We start from the raw sequence: 16,920 nt of genomic DNA on the forward strand, positions 1-16,920 counted from the left end.
TTTGGCTAGAGACACAGTTATGTTATAGTTATAGTTTTGACATTGAGTCTCTGTTAATCGTAAAGTTGTTCCTTATTATATAATAATAATAATAATAATAATAATAATGCATTTAATTTATATAGCGCTTTTCATAATACTCAAAGACACTTAACTCCTGTCCATATATGATGACATTGAGCAAAAATCGCTCTCGCTCGAGAACACGATGTAGCGTTCTACTTAAACCTCCGGTTGAGACGCATGCGACCGTTCATGGGCGTGAGGAAGAGCTCGTAAATGAAAGCACGAATCTGCAGTCCGCTCACGTGCAGTTGATTTACTCCACCACTTGAGCATATGTAGCGATTTCAATCAGACTCCAACGAAAAGACCCCTAAAAGGCCACATTGTGTAATCACTGTGGCTCTTTTTTTTTTTTTTTTAAACCTCCATTCAGCCGAGCACATTAAACCGGCAGCCCCTGCAGTTGATGAGATGGGGATTAATAATTTGGTTTCATAGTTTGATAACTTAGTCTCCAGCTGGTGCTTTGTTTTGTGTACGGCGCAGAAGAGAACCATTTTCATTTATTTAACCCGACGGGTCGATTAAATACAAGTCGTTGCTGACAGCCGTTTGCATGGAGACCCCTCCAAGGCCGAGTGTTAGGAATTCAAATCTGGGCAAAGGATCAGGAATAAGCATTATGAACTGTCGAGCCTTGTAGATGTGTTGTGGGTATTATTAATTTAAGCATCTGGACCTTATTTACCAATGTACTCACCACTAATGCAATAAATTGAACCCTTTTTTTTTTGCCTCCCTGTGAACGAGCTCTTTCTTTACATTTGTTAAGCTCACATACGTCTTCACGGTTTTAGTTGTTTGTGTAACCGCTGTCGCTCTGCTGCAGCGGAGAACTGCTCCGGCTACAGAACGTGTGGCCAGTGTCTGGACCAGCCGGGCTGCGGTTGGTGCACCGACCCCAGCAACACGGGCAAAGGTCAATGCATCGAGGGCTCGTACCGCGGGCCCTTCCAGACCTCGGTCCCGGCCCCGTCCACCCTCCCCGGCCTGCCCGCCAACCCGCAGCCCGCCCTCAACGCCAGCATGTGCCCCAGCGAAGCCAAGTACAACTGGTCCTTCATCCACTGCCCAGGTAGGGGAGAATGCGACATATTAATCGTTTACAAACGCTCATTTCAGTCAAATATTGTGTCGACGCTGTTTTAAGTGAAATCGGTTCTCTTGTCATTTGGAAGAACAAAGGTGTTTTCATTGTTCTGAAGGAGGTTTTTACATTTATTTTTCTCTCTCGATGAGTAAATCGATCCTCGTAAATAAAAGCGTTAAAGCGCCCTTGCAATGAAACTACTTGCCCTTCATACAAACTGACTACAATAACAATAATAGCTGAAAAAGGGACTATTTATCTTGTTCATTATGATCCAAAACTACATGCAAATGACCTGCAGTTGTTGTTGTGACTTCTCTCCCGTCGATGGACCTGTGCAGTAAATTTTGATTAATGAACATGGCAGTCAGGGAGAATATCAAAGTAACAATATTTTGTCACACAAGGACTTCATGTGCAGCACCGGCAGACATTTCAGATCCCAGACATCACTTCACTGTCTCTATTCGCATATTAACATACAAATTCATTCATGTTTGGCCCTGAGGCTGTTTATTTAAAAAGAGAAGGGGGGGGGGGGGGAAAAATAAAAAAATGTTGCGGTGATGTTCATGCAGTCTGCGCTTTGTTTACTCTCCGACAGCCTGTCAGTGCAACGGTCACAGCCAGTGTATCAACGAGAGCGTGTGCGAGAAGTGCGAGGACCTGACAACCGGCCGACACTGCGAGAGCTGCATCTCCGGCTTCTACGGAGATCCGACCAACGGGGGCAGCTGCCAGCGTGAGTATCCGTTCGGTCCGGCGCCAAATAGATCGGAACCGGTCTCCTTTTTACTTTTTCTTTTTCTGCGCGCAGCTTCATTTAACCCGTCAGGATTTTACAGTTTCATGTCTGCCATTTTCTTGATTCCTGGCTGCACAGTAAAGCGTTCCCATTGGATATTAAAGATGCTCTCTACGGCTCATGATGACAGTCGGTCCATCAGAAAACAAATCAATCGTCCACATCCTCCAACAGCTTAATTGAGCTTGCCAATATAAATACCGCCACGTGTTTGTTTTGGGATATTTTCTCTCCCTCCTTTTTTTTTCTGGGATGGTTTAATTATATGTGTCCCTTTTGGAACAGCCATAACCCCCCCCCCCCCCCCCCCCCCCCCCCCCTCCCTCCCCAGGGACATTAAAGACATATTTTACTTGTCATCTAATCGTGTCATTCTTCACATCAGTTCGACTCAGTTAATGAGCATAAGCAAAAAAAACAGTGCACAAATCTAAAAGAAGATGAAATCCTAAGTGTTACACAGATGTCTACATCATTTACACAGGTGTGATGGTTCTGAAAATCACCAAACGTAATGGACATTTGGCATCCGTTCACGGACACAAAAAACATCTCTTGGGTCACCTCGGATGGGTCGGGAGCCGGAGCTCCTGTGGGAGGTGCAGCTTAAAAGTTGGCACTAATAACTAAACTTCTTGATTTATTCCCTTCTTGTTCTTTCCTTGGAGAATTAGACATTTGACCCCTATGAAACATTCAGGGAAGCAGAGTTTCCCATCCAACCTTTTTATAACTCTGTCAAACTGGACAGGAAAAGCTGGAAAAGTTCTGTTAACTGAATCTAATGTATTTCGTTCTTATGATTTAAAACTTGGACAAAGAACTTGTGGACTAAAAGCGGTCGTGTTTCTGAGCACCTGGGTCCCTTTTTAGAAAACCTCTCGTTTTACTGCATTTATCAATACAATATAAAAGATTTATAGGATCTATAATTCAATCCATACAGAATAATAGCAGTCATTGAATGTAAAAAAAAAAAAAAAAAAAAAGGGGGTTGTATTGCTTTACTTACTAATGCACTCAAAGTCTTGTGTGTCGTGTCTTTTGTTCAGCCTGCAAGTGTAACGGCCACGCCAGCATGTGCAACCCCAACAACGGCAAGTGCTTCTGCACCACAAAGGGCATCAAAGGAGATCGCTGCCACCTGTGAGTCCGTGCTGCCCGGGAAAATGTTTTAACCCTCGGAACCTCAAGCAGTTTCAGGATGATTTGTTGTTGTTTGTTTTTTTGCTCCTGTTACATTTTACTTACTGTTGCCTCTTATCGCTTCATCACACGAGTCCTGCGTCTCTAAGGAAATCAAACATGTCTTTTATGCAGTATAACACAGTTATAATGTCATAAAACAGTGAAAAATTACAATTACACCAGTTGCAGTTACATTTTTTTTTTGTTCTGTGGGAACTTTATTGGTATAAATTTGTATTTGTAGATTTTGTACAAAAAAAACACGAGAGACTTTTGATTAGAAACCTACATTTACAAGCTCCTGCAAGCAAACATGCTAATACTGTAATAGCAGCTGGTCATTACTGGGAGAGCAGCACTAAACTCAAGCTTCCCAAAACAACTTGAAATACAAGTTTCACAAATCATCAGTATGAAACTGAGGCTACTTTTTGAGGACAGAATGTGTCTCTTAGTGATGTCTGTCACTTTCTTTCTTCTTTATCTGCTTTCTCATTGTGACTGAAGTAGAAGACTCACTCCCGCTTTGTTTTTTTTATCAGCAATTAAATCGTCCTAATTTGCCTTTTTCCTCCCTCTCCTTCTTCTTTTCATCCGTGTTTGCCGTCTGCTCCTCGCGTTACGCCTCATTTCCCTTCACCTATCGTCCGCCTCCCCCTTACAGGTGTGAAGTCGAGAATCGTTACCAAGGCAACCCCCTCAAAGGAACATGCTACTGTAAGTGGAATTCCAATTATCAACTTCAGTGGAGGTGTGTGTGTGTGTGTGTGTGTCACATTAAGAAGTCTGATGTTTAAAGCAATAACAGCCTCAGACGGCGTTTCTTAAAAAAAAGTCGCAGGTGAAAAGAATCGAAAGTGAGACGCATGAAAGCGTTTTTCTGGAGAACGTAGTGACGCTTTGTGAAGAGCCGTCTTTCTCCATTTCTTCCCGCTGCGATGGCGGTCACTCTGTCAAAGAACGCTGCACACACTGCAGATTACACTCCTGTCATTATTATTCCTGTCATCCATGTTCATGTGCTGAAGAATATGATAATGGAGACACTGTGGGACTTAACTGACGCACTTATTCCTCATTGTTTTATAATTTGATAATGTTTTTTTTTTCAAGAGTACAGAAGGAGCTATAAATAGTGGTCGAAGGCTCGTGTCGTTCGTTGCTGTTTAGTCTCTTCTGACGTGCATCTCGCAATGTGAATTAAATACATATTATTTATTTGATGACTAATTAGTTAATTGGTTGTCAGAAAATTAATCAACCGTAAATTCGAGATTGTTCCAAATAAAAGGATTTGCAGCTTTTGTGTATATTTTAGATGTTGATATAAATAATCTTGAGCTGAATGTAATAGATTACAGAAATTGTGAACCCCATTTAGTTTTTAGGTCATTTTTTTTTTTTAAAGTAAAAAAACTCATGAGGTTTCTGCTGCTTATCCCGTTTTTTATTTTGTATCACTGGTGCGGTTCCTATTTGCCAGTCTGCTGGGTCGGTGGCTTGCAGCTTTTCTCGAGAACCACTAATCCAGACCACTTCACACTCGTCGCTGCGCTTCGTCGAGACCTTCGCGATACGCCCGCCAAGTGTGAGGTCGATCGGATTAACGATTGTCGAGAAGATCAAAGCTCAGGAACAAGGAGCACAGTCCATTTCGATCCCATTGTAAATAGATTTTTGGGGGGGGATTTTGACTGTTGGTCGGATTAAAAAGAGACTGTTGATGAGAGGTGTAATAAAAAAGACTCAGCTCTGGGATTCTGATATTTGACAACATTCAATATTAGCGATGGCTGCTTTATTAATCCATCATTTTAAATATCAGTTTCCATAAATAATAGTTGTATTTCATTCAATAAATGATATTGCTATAAAATGTATTAGTATATTTCAGATTGTATATTTTTAAAATATCTTTCTCATATGTTTCTTTTTAAATTTAGACTTTCATGAGGTTTTCCTGAATTCTTTGTCGTGGGCGAATGTGGGTCAGTCTTTCAATCAGAGGATCGGCGGTTCGATCCCCGCTCACGGCCCCAGTCGATGTGTCCTAGCAAGACACTTAACCCTAAATTTCTCCCCGTAGCTGTGTCTACGCTGTATGATTTGGATAAAAGCGTAATGTAATTCTGATACATAAAGTCACAGATCAATCAGTAGTAAGAAATAATCATCAATTGCATGTACAATTATGTTTAATGGAGAACCCAAATAGTCTAAAAAATAAAATACAATTAAAAAGAGCAGAGGACAGGCAGAGCCCTGAACGAGTAGGTGAAGTAGTGCAGACACAGAACCCGTCTAGTGTCATTCTGGTCAGTATAATTGAACATGAACCTGTGACAGCAATGACAAACAGCTGCACACGGCATGAGACCCTCACTGCATGCGCGTCTCCTGACAAGGAGGAAAATGACCAAACCAGGTGGTTAAAATGTGTCTTGCTGGCAGGTGTTATTTTTCCCCACATTGATTGGAACCAGCAGGAGAAAAGTTCCAGATCACGAGAGGTGTAATAAAAAAAGTGAACAGAAACGTTTCAAACGCACGGAAATCATGTGGTTCAAGTACTTTGACTTTTTACATATCGTCGCGGTGCAGTGACGGAGATCTCCAGCTGTTGTTTAATGCCGGCTCTCCCAGAGCCATAATAGCCAGCCTCGTGACCTTCAGCACAGACGCAGTCCAATGTTCAGGTCCACCCAGAAAGTCCATTGATTTTCGAAGAGGAAAAAAGGAAAGGGGATCTGGGTAATTTTTCCACCCCGAGCGCTTTGTGAAAACATGTTCTTGTGTGACTTTCAAACTAACCTCATCGAGCTCCTCTTCTACTTCTTCTTTTCGAATGCCCTCCACGCTCTCCCACACTTCAAACAGACACGCTCCTCATCGACTACCAGTTCACCTTCAGCCTGTCGCAGGAGGACGACCGCTACTACACTGCCATCAACTTCGTGGCCACACCTGAGGAGGTAAGTCTCTGGCAGCGAACGCCCCACCGACGCAGCAGCTGACACTTTTATTGGGATTAAAGATTGCGAAGTCGGCACAGGATGACGAGGATGATTTTCTCCCACCTCAACACTTCTCATGTCGTTTCTGTATCAGTTCAGGAATTATATTAAGTAATAGTAATAATGAGAGTCTGATTATAACATATAATATGTTGCTGTCCTCAATACAGAAAATGACAACAGTCCCGTTTTCTGCTTGGAGACGGTTCACTCCAATTAATGCGAGAGGATCTTTAACGTTTTTTTTAACTAGAGTACGCACAGAATTTCCTAATCTTCATACATAATAATACTGAGCTCCACATTAAAGATGACACTTATTAGCAAAATCAAAAAGCATGGCTTATTATTATAATAATAATAATAATAATAATAATAATAGAAGTAAAAGTTATAGATGGTACGACATAAAATAAGAGCAAAACAAAAAAGAGAAAATGATAATATATATGATTCAACTACACTCATCATACAGATGTTTTTCCTGCAAATGGAAGCTTGCCACGTCCCTTTTACCCGGCGGCAGCATCTGGAGCCGACCCTGAAGCTGTGCGTTGCAATGCTCATAATACCATACTATTTAGTGTGCCAGAAAGAGATTTGGCATGTCAAAATACATAGTATGTCAAATGTACTATGCCAAAAATACCATTATGTTCCACCACATCCGGTCACATTTGGCAATTTGCAAGCCAGCACGCTTTTGTGGCCGTTCTGACCCACAATCCTCTGCACAGCGTGGACATGTGAGCAAGCAGGTCAAAGCTCGGGGTGCCATGCCAGGACAAAGTAGCACGGCCCAACTTGAGTACTTTGTCTGCTGCAGTACGCACTAAATGTAACAAGTATAGTGTGTATTTTATCCAGTAGAAACGTTACCCACGTACATTTATGTCTAAATTCTACATAATATAGTAAAGTCTGGAAATATTTAGAGCATCTTCGACTCATTTTAAATGTATTTAAATGATAATTAACAAACGCTGCCTTTCCGCCAGTAAGTAAGCGTCTCGCACCCACTTGACGTTATCAAAGCAGATATCGCTGAACAACTGAACACTCGCAGTCTTTTTAATGCATATCATTTTCATCATCGACTCCTGTTCAAACATTTGTTTTGCTAATGCAGCTTCCATTAGCGGCACAAATGTGCACCGCGGTAACTGTTTGTACAGCTGCACACTGGTGTCGAGGGGGGATCTGTGCTCTGCATTTACAGTAACGCAAAGGGGCTTTTAATACCTGGAAACACATTTTGTACATGTTTCTTTTATATATATATATATATATTTTTTTAATATACATCCTATGCGCATTTATATAATACACATATATAATGATATATAATGAGGTGGTCACTGCCTGCTTTCTGTTTCCTCTGTCCCTCCTCAGCCAAACCGGGATCTGGACATGTTCATAAACGCCTCAAAGAACTTCAACCTGAACATAACCTGGGCCACGAGCTTCACCGGTAGGGCTCCATAAAACACCCACGACAATTAGAACGCAACAGAAAATGGATGACCTCCAACTTTGATAACCAAAAAACAACAACAACAACAACAACAACAACATCATATACAGAGAGCACTGTCATGTTTGATTTGTTCATCTCGGATGGATGGAAAATAAGCTTATGGTTCTCGTATAACTTTGTCTTCTCTGAGTTTACATGGGACAGATATTAACCAGTAAACTCAGTCGAATAAGATACCATAAGTCCATTATTTGTTTTACCTTAGTTTTTTCACTACTAATGGTGATAATTTTGGGGGTGAAGTATTCCTTATTTCCCTCATACTTTCCTTGTCCCTCTCCTCCCGCCGTCTCTTCATGCTCTTAACTCTCGTTTCCCCTCTCCGTCCTTCTGCGCCTCTCTGTCACTCAGCAGGCACTCAGTCCGGCGAGGAGATCCCCATCGTCTCCCGGAGCAACATCAAGGAGTTCAAAGACAGCTTCTCCAACGAGAACTTTGATTTCCGCAACAGCCCAAACATCACCTTCTTCGTCTACGTCAGCAACTTCACGTGGCCCATTAAGATTCAAGTAAGTCCAAAGAGTTCACTTCGATATGAAGCTGGAGGCATTTTGTGCTTCAGTCGAACCATTTTGCCATGGTTACCGTCCAACTTTCATAATTAACCGTGATTTAAAAAATCTAAATCACCAAAAACCATAAATGTATTTATAGAAAAAATTAAATACATTTGATTGTGCTGAAGTCCACAACAGAGGAGCCCTTGTGCTGCTTCAGATTCATCTTAACTGGCCAGATTTAATTCTGACTGACACATTCAGTTGTGACTTCTAATGTTTAGCATCCGCTGACGGGGTATCGTGTTGATTCAGGGGAAGAAAGACGACTGGTTCAATATGACCCTTGAAATCTATAAATGGGAGGCTTTGTGCTTTGACAACATGGGCGGTGTCGCCTGGAATGAATGTGAATGAGATGTCACGGAGAGGGAAAGTTGAAATGAAAAGAGAAGTGTGAGTGAATCGATCGGCCGGATTTATTATTTATTTATGGAGCCCGACCGTTTGAACAGATGTGCCTCACATTATTCGGGGGCTTTTAATGTGGACATTTAGCCAGCTCAGCTTATAAAGCTAAATCCTGTTGCTTCTTCGTGAGATGCACGTAAACATTTCAAGAGCAGCATGACTCAATAAGAGCATGAAATATGCTAAAATCATGATTCACAGGAGTCGAACACGAACTTCAACTGGCGGAGTCATCCTGGATACTCGCCTACTGCAACGGCGCTAATTATGCTGAGAATATGCATTCATGCACTTTGATTAAAAGCATCTACAAATTCACAATGTGCTTTTTTTTCCCCCTGTGCCTAGTTATGCCGCATTCGGCTGCCCGCGTATGTGTGCAGATGCATAAACGCTCGTTGCCCCACATCTTTTTCAAATCAAAGTGCAGCCAAACCGCGGTGACTTTACACTGAGACTGATTCCCGAGGCACTTCTCTTTTAAAGTAAAACGCGGGCCGGTTAAAATGGCAGAATATAAACGTTGGCCGTCGCCAGTAAACTGTGGTCTGTGCAGGAGCTTTTCCTCAGCGTTGATGTGGCTCTTTGTGAATGAGCCTCTGTGTCGGCGTACAGTCACAGCTCAATAGCCCTTTCTTCCTGTACGCCTAACTGCAAAGTCGTGATGTCGGCGGTTTAATGCCTATAATTGTCTTTTTATGTGTAAAACTGCTTATTTTTCGTGCCATTCTGTGTTGCGTGAACTCATACCGCGGCCACAGAAGATACTTGTTTCTGATTGTCGAGCAGGTGTCCATAACAACAGCTGCACGCCTCGAGATATTGTTCTGGACTGGAGATGATATTTAAAAACAGTTTTCAAGGAGTGACAAAAATTGATTTTTTTTTTGAGGGGGGGGAATATAGATGCCTCTCTTGGGTACTCGTATCAACAGATCTCAGCTCTTGAAAAGGCACTATGTAGTTAGGTTTGACTAAACGGGAACTCGATGTATATTGATATCTGATGAGTTCTAACTCGGATCACTGCCCTTCTCAAACACGTCACCAGTGAGTGCCTTCAGAGGCGCATAAAGCACCCCGTGTGACGGTGTATCCACATACTTACACATGCAGCTGTTTGAAAGTTAGTTCATGGGTGTCTTTGCAGCTCGATAAAGAAGGGAATAAACTCTGCATGAAGTTTGATGCGGCGAAGAAAAGCACCGCCATGATTGGCTGGTGCTGGTTTTGGGAGCACAAAGGCGCTCCAGAACCTGGATCGTGTGCTCTGGGCACAGCCTGCCCGTCTGTGTGCCTCCCCGATCACGTCTGGAAGTGATTTTACTGGTTGCCCCGTGCAAAGCTCCTTCCCCCTTGCCCTCCTCCTGCAAGGGGGAAAAAAAATATTCCTCCATCCTCCACTTCCTGCCTTGTGAGCGCTTTTAGTTCTCTCAGCTTCATGGCTCCAGCTGCTGCCGGACTCAGGAGAACTCCGGTGCAGCTCTGAGAGAGTCCTCCCCCTCTCGGCCTCCTCTGGTCCGCCTCACTTGTCTTGCTGGGTGGGATCATGTCGAAGATCACCCCCTAGCATAGTGTATTTATCTTCCTAGAACTCATGGAGCTCTATCTTCGCCAGCGAGGTAACATTATACTGTTTTAATTATTATTTTTTTAAATGTTCCTCTTTTTCTGCCTCCTCGTCTGCAAATGATCTCTTCCTAATAACATCCCTTCGTTTTTCTTCTTCTTCTGTTGCCCTTTTCTCACTCTCCTTGCCTTCAGTGGTCTACTGCAGTTTGGCACTGGGATACGTGTATGTGTGTGTGTGTCTGTGTGTGTGTGTGTGTGTGTTCGTAGGCGGCTGATACTCCAGCAGTTGGCAGGCGGAGATCTCAGTGTTGGAAAGCGGTTCATAAACAGCAGCGGAGAAAGAGCAAGGGCAAAGTGGAATGTTAAGTTGAAACACATGCTGAATTCAGAGTGGGATGTGTGCAAGCTCAGCTCTCTCTCTCTCTCTCTCTCTCTGCCGGCTTCAGTGTGCGGCTGTACAGAGCCGTCTCTCTGTCTCGTGCTCGCTCTCCGGCACACCGGCCGCGAGGTGGCTTCTGTTGGCCGTTTACGTGGTCAGGAAGTGGCGTTAGAGCGGCATGCTCGCCATGTGCAGGTACGGGAGTTTGTCCGTTTGCGTCGACTCCACTTGTTGCATTCACCACCCAACATGCAGTCAGTCAGCACACACTTTCTTTTTTGTCCCCCCCCCAAAAATCTACCGATCAGATTCAAGTTACCACACTTTACCAAACCACAGACGTTGGATTGCAGGAGTCACACTTTGATATCGTCATGTTGACCCAACAACAATGAGGTCCTATACAATGGGGCCAAAGTGTGTTCTGGGATGACTTCCTTACCGTTGAGCAGGTCGCATCACCAAAGCACCGAGATTAGTCAGCGAGGAGTTCTCGCCCCCACCCACCCCCCACTCTCTCTCTCCTGATGAAGAATGGATCTGAATTTAATGATGTTTGTAATGAAACGCAAATCCCAGACTAATTACATTAAAGAGCTGTGATCTCCTGTTCCGTGCCTTAGTGAACATGTCATGATATGGTGGAGATTAGAACAGGCTCCAATGTAATACCCCGCTGTGGAGTAGCAGCAGCTGTAGCTATCAGCTGGCTGGGCCGCGCTGCTTCTCTGTGTGGACTTGTGGAGTGTTTATCTGGGCCATGCATGGCTGCCTGATGGGTGCGTTTTGATACTGATCACACACACAGAGGGTAGGAAACACAAATGGGCGGGTTTGCCCAGCGTGCAGCAGCCTAAACTCAGACAGCTGCTTATTATTTATGCAAAAGAAAATATGCATGTTAGCACAAATAGAAAATGACTTGAAATCAATAGTTTTACCATCAACATATAGAATGAATGCAAAGTGTATGTATGTTGCTACCTTTTGTTCACTAGATTAATTTGCTTTATTTGTCACACAAATGTCTGAGGATGGTGCAAAATAGTTTTTTCCCCCCAGATATATTTAGTCGTAAACCGGCGTTGAAACTTTGACCTGATGAAACTCTGTGGGAATTCATCCAATAGTCGTTATGACAAATCAGAAGATCACCAAAGTCAGACGGATATATCATCTGCAAACCACGAGTGTCTGGACAAAATTGTATGCAATTGAACCAATTGTCAATCTGGACTGAAGTGATGGAATGATGGACATGTTGATGTGAGCCTACAGCCACACCAGTAGCCTGGCTAAAAATAGACAGAATATTAAATATAGATAGAAAGTTTATCTGCATTGGTGCCCTGTAGCTTTCTTGCTGTTGTCGCAATCAAACTAAAGAAGGAAAGTTCTGTAAAACATTACTCTCTGGCACTTACAGATCACACACACACGCACAGTTTTCTTCTATCCTCTCCCTTTTCCTTCAAACCTCCAATGTCGCTGTCGGACGCCATTGAAAAGCAGAATACGTTGCGTTCACATCGCCCGGCGGCAGGCTTGACAGGCCCTGCTGTGAGATCCTCTGCGGCCCCTAACGAGTCCCCCTCTGCTGGGCACAGAGCGAGAGTCACCCGGGCCTCCTGCTGCCACCGCCTGCCTCTCGGTGACAAAGCACCGCACACCGCTGACACTTGAGATCAGCCGCTACAATAAAGTTAATAAGTTGGGCGGCGATGACGCATGTCTTTGATTTTTATGTTGAGGAGGTTTGCGTTGTCGTTGAAGGGGACTATTGTGTCATTTGAAGGGATAATGACTTCATGTATGTGTAATCACCTCGAGGAGTGGATGGCCGCTCTCACAAAGCGAACCCGGGTTTAAAAGCACCGGCTGACGAGGCTTCTGTGATTATTCTAAGCTTTGCTTCTGAAAGAAACCCTGCCGCTCAGTTTCACGCAATCTCTGGTAGTGTTTCTCTAATCCTTTCATTTTTACCTCCCCCCTTTACATTCATGAGCACAGGAAGTGAAAACCATTTTCTGTTAATTGCACGATGCCAAATTGGCACCTTTTTAGAAACTTATTTCCAAGAAGTTCTCTGTAGTGCTTTTTGAAGGTACATGGAAGACCTTTTTTTCTTTTTAAAAAGAAATCCTGCTCACGTCGGAGCGTATTTTGGATTGTAACGTCAAAGAGTAAGACAAGTAAGAAAGAAGAATAGGATAGGCATCATGACTAAGACCAGATCTTATCTAGACCCAGACAAGACCAAGACTTCGAGGGGTTTTGACCAAGACCAAGGCAGGGTGAGACGAAATCAGGAAGACCAAGACCAGACCAGGGCAACGCCTCAAATTCAACCCCCAAAAAACAAACAAATGAGGAGTCCTCTCGATTCACCTTTTTTTATTGCAATTACATTATTGCAATTCTTCTCTGCATTTGACCCATCCTTAGTTATTAAGGAGCAGTGGGCTGTAGTGAAGCATCCGGGGAGCAACTGGGGGGGGGTTCAGTGTCTTGCTCAAGGACACTTCAACATGCAACTCCCCCATGAGCTACAGCCAACCAATCTTAAAGCTTAATCTTAAAAAACGCGTTTGATTCCCGGGAAAAAAAAGATTACCCAGGATATGAAACGCCAGAACGCTCTAATGTCTGTTGCCCAATGAGGTCGACGACGCGGCTGACATCTTTTAAAAAGTTTCCTTTCGGCTCCCTGAACTTCTCTCCAGTGTGCAACAGTCTGGAGAAAAATGATCACACTGAGGATTCGGCTCTCAACAGTAATCAACAGCAACACATTAGCGAGCCAGATGGTGCTGACTACACCAGTAAATTAGCCCCCCCCCCCCCCTGTCAACTCACTGCAGAGGCCACTGCCTTTGCCCCCGAGTTGTTCTTGTGCAACGTCACTGTAGATGTACACACATTCTTACCCATCAACTCTGTATGCATGTATTGTAATTCTTGATCACATTAAGTTTCATAAAACTAATCTGACATGCACAGAGCTGCGTTTCCCAAATTTTGGCCTGCTTTTTTTTTGTGGGGGGGGGGGGGGGGGGGGGGGGGGGGGGGGGGGGGGGGGGGGGGGGGGGGGGGGGGGGGGGGGGGGGGGGGGGGGGGGGGGGGGGGGGGGGGGGGGGGGGGGGGGGGGGGGGGGGGGGGGGGGGGGGGGGGGGGGGGGGGGGGGGGGGGGGGGGGGGGGGGGGGGGGGGGGGGGGGGGGGGGGGGGGGGGGGGGGGGGGGGGGGGGGGGGGGGGGGGGGGGGGGGGGGGGGGGGGGGGGGGGGGGGGGGGGGGGGGGGGGGGGGGGGGGGGGGGGGGGGGGGGGGGGGGGGGGGGGGGGGGCTTGCTTCCCTCCCTTCTGCTCATTCTTTTTCCCACTGGAATTGTATGCAAATCCCCACTTTGCCGGGGAATAATAAGCAGGAGCGATGATAAGTTCTGGTCCAAGGTGCCACCTCGGAGGAAGGATGTGTGAGGGGGATTCTGCTGTGGGGAGCCCTGAAGGCGCAGTACCCTGAGGCTACCAGAGAGGGGCAGTGGTGTGTCGTTGCAGGGATCTGTGCACAACACAGCGTTTTTAGGGGGTTGTAGGCGTAAGTATGAGGCGGAGGAGGGTGGCGGGGAGTTGGTACGGCACTGCCAACGTTACCCCTGGCAACCTTGATTAAGAAGGGATATCGTTAGTACAATTGCTCATGATTACATCGTGAGTATTTCCGCCCACATGTGCAGCAGTGATGTGTTTTTTTTGTCTCTGCTGTGGGCAGCGGAGAGGCCCGGCTCGCTGCCATGTCGTTGCTTTGACAGGTGTGCAGTCTGGAACACAGATAAGCAGACGGACTGGGAACCTCCCAGTAGTTGCGAATAAGGAGCAACATGAGGAAAGAAATTGCTTATCTTGACACTGTCTTTCATCTGGTTTCACCGCCAGAAATATACACGCTACAAAATGTGCTGAGGTTGACAACATGAATATAAATCTATTATCCACATCATAGAATACGTGTGTGTGTGTGTAATATGTGTGTATGTATATATATATATATATATATATATATATATGTATATATGTATGTGTATATATATATGTATATATATATATATATATATATATATATATATATATATATATATATATATAAATCTATTATCAACATCATACAATAAGTGTGTGTGTATATATATATATATATACCACGTCTGCCTTTGTGAGCAGAGGCAGCCTGCGTGATCGCGTGCCTTTTGACAGACCTACAAGGTCGACTCTGAAGCTTGTGTGTTTATGGGTGTATAACGCTGACCTCCTGTTTTAAAAATCTCCCCTATTAAAGCAGATTTCTGACGCTGCCTTTTGTCCCTTTCTTTCCCCTTTTTTTGCAGATCGCCTTCTCGCAGCACAGTAACTTCATGGATCTGGTGCAGTTCTTTGTCACGTTCTTCAGGTGAGCCCTCCCCCCGCCTGACTTCTTGTCAGTCAATTCGCTTACTCCAAACCACAGATGTGTTTAAGTGTGTGTGCGTGCGTGCGTGCGTGCGTGTTGTAGTGTGCGTTGCAGTGTGAACCGTGCTGATGGATCACCAAAGCTGCTCCGCTGTGCCTGTATGTGCGCACCAGCCATTAACTGTGAAGAAGCACTGCAGCTCACTGGTTTATAGGAGCTGCTTAGATGTCGCCGTGCACGGGGACGCGAGGTTCATTGACCGTCACTGTACAACAGGGTCGAGCTACAAAACCCACTCCCAAATAACTATATCATATGTGAAGGATGCAACTCCATATTTTGTATCCTTTTTCTATATTCTATATACCAGTTACTGAAGCGGTCGGATTAAATCTGAACCACCCTACTATTTAGAAAGTGCTTCCAAAATAATATGTAAATACATAAATCCTTCTGCATAGTATTAGTGTGCAATAATTTACAAAAATAGTTTTTTCACATAGCAGCTCTCAGACAGGGCACTGAACGCCTATGGCATTTCACGGTGCATGAATGAACTTTTCCATCGATGCACAATCGCTTTGCATTGAGAAATTTCCCCACTTCCAGCCAACAGTTGGTATTATTCATCTTACCTCGACAAATATTCGTTAAAACTCCCAAGCTGAAAGACACACAGCCCTCATATGCCGCATAAAGCAACATAAGGTACAATGAGCTAAAGTAGCCAAAATTGTAACCACGCCCCCAACAATGATGTCACGCTGTACCGACGCACCCTGGAGTCCACTATTACGTCACCGAAGGAGGGTGAGAAGTAAAAACAAAAATCACATATACTGCATATTCTGTATTTACTTATTCAACAGATAACATAATCCCATGGATTCCATAAGACTGAAAGGAGATGTAAATGTAACACTCTTCCGGGCTTCACCCTGACACACAGTTGCTGGTATCCTCAGAAATCTTTGGACATGGAGGAGCATGAGATGGAGGCACTGTACTTTTGTTGGTCGGGCTGAACACGTGTTGAGCTTTGATGAAACCCTGAACCTCAGGAACTGCTCTGATGTGTTATTGAGTTTCTATTTATGTTTTTTCTTGTGAGGCGCCACAAATCGGGTACACCCGTGTGTTTAATGCATGCGCGACTGCATGCATGAAACACACGTGTGTGTGTTGTTTCTTTTTCGTGCTAGCGTTGTCTCTTCAACGGCGTGAAAGAATTACTCTTTTTTTTTTTTCAAGCCATACTGCTTTTATTGATCTAGCCGCCATGTTCAAGAGAGATTAGATGGGGTTGATTTGAAAGATTTTTTTTTTTTTTCCATTTTTTTCAGCATCGATTGAATAAATCAACATCCACTCTTGAGGTTTTTTTTGTTTTTTGTTCGGTTGGGGGATGGCATTCATCTGTAAAAGCTGCAGGACTACGCGTGCTGTTGCACACCGTCGCTCCCTCTGCAGACAAATGCAAACCCTGCAGTTGCTCATATGTTTATACCCACGCGTCAGCATCCGAATGTTTGCATGTCAGCATTCGGAGCGTGTAGCCTGCGCCCGGCTCTGTGTGGGCATCCACGAACAGAATGCCCTTTCTCTCTCTCTCTCTCTCTCTTTTTATCGCCGTCCCCGCTCCTTCCTTTTCCGTCTGTTCTCATCTCTTCACCATCTCCCCCTTCTGTTCACTTTCTCCTCTCCTCCTTCATCTCCGCTCCCTCTCTTTTTCCCGACCCTCCTTCATCATTTTTCGCTTTCCTTCTCCCTCGCTCTCTCTTCTTTTGTCTCTCCCATCCTCCCTATTTCCCTCCCCCTCATGCTCTCCTCTCACTCTCCTTTCATCTCCTCCTTTCTGTT

At 44.6% G+C, this 16,920-nt stretch overlaps 1 protein-coding gene across 8 annotated transcripts in view; it reads left to right on the top strand.

Moving 5' to 3' along the window:
• atrn (attractin) overlaps nucleotides 1-16,920 on the top strand; it is a 109,846-nt gene that overhangs the window by 40,612 nt on the left and 52,314 nt on the right. For 4 of the 8 annotated variants that reach the window (XM_034525536.1, XM_034525534.1, XM_034525537.1 and 1 more), the window contains exons 18-25: nucleotides 896-1,141; nucleotides 1,761-1,898; nucleotides 3,014-3,107; nucleotides 3,814-3,866; nucleotides 6,027-6,121; nucleotides 7,556-7,634; nucleotides 8,052-8,209; nucleotides 14,999-15,060. In XM_034525536.1, the coding sequence (XP_034381427.1) occupies nucleotides 896-1,141; nucleotides 1,761-1,898; nucleotides 3,014-3,107; nucleotides 3,814-3,866; nucleotides 6,027-6,121; nucleotides 7,556-7,634; nucleotides 8,052-8,209; nucleotides 14,999-15,060 (925 nt within the window). Of the gene's footprint in view, nucleotides 1-895; nucleotides 1,142-1,760; nucleotides 1,899-3,013; nucleotides 3,108-3,813; nucleotides 3,867-6,026; nucleotides 6,122-7,555; nucleotides 7,635-8,051; nucleotides 8,210-14,998; nucleotides 15,061-15,929; nucleotides 16,866-16,920 lie in introns of those variants that run through there. The other 4 variants (XM_034525539.1, XM_034525535.1, XR_004608925.1 and 1 more) reach the window with 4 other exon arrangements.

The sequence above is a fragment of the Cyclopterus lumpus genome, chromosome 22, assembly GCF_009769545.1.
Source record: "Cyclopterus lumpus isolate fCycLum1 chromosome 22, fCycLum1.pri, whole genome shotgun sequence".
Classification (NCBI taxonomy): Eukaryota; Metazoa; Chordata; class Actinopteri; order Perciformes; family Cyclopteridae; genus Cyclopterus; species Cyclopterus lumpus.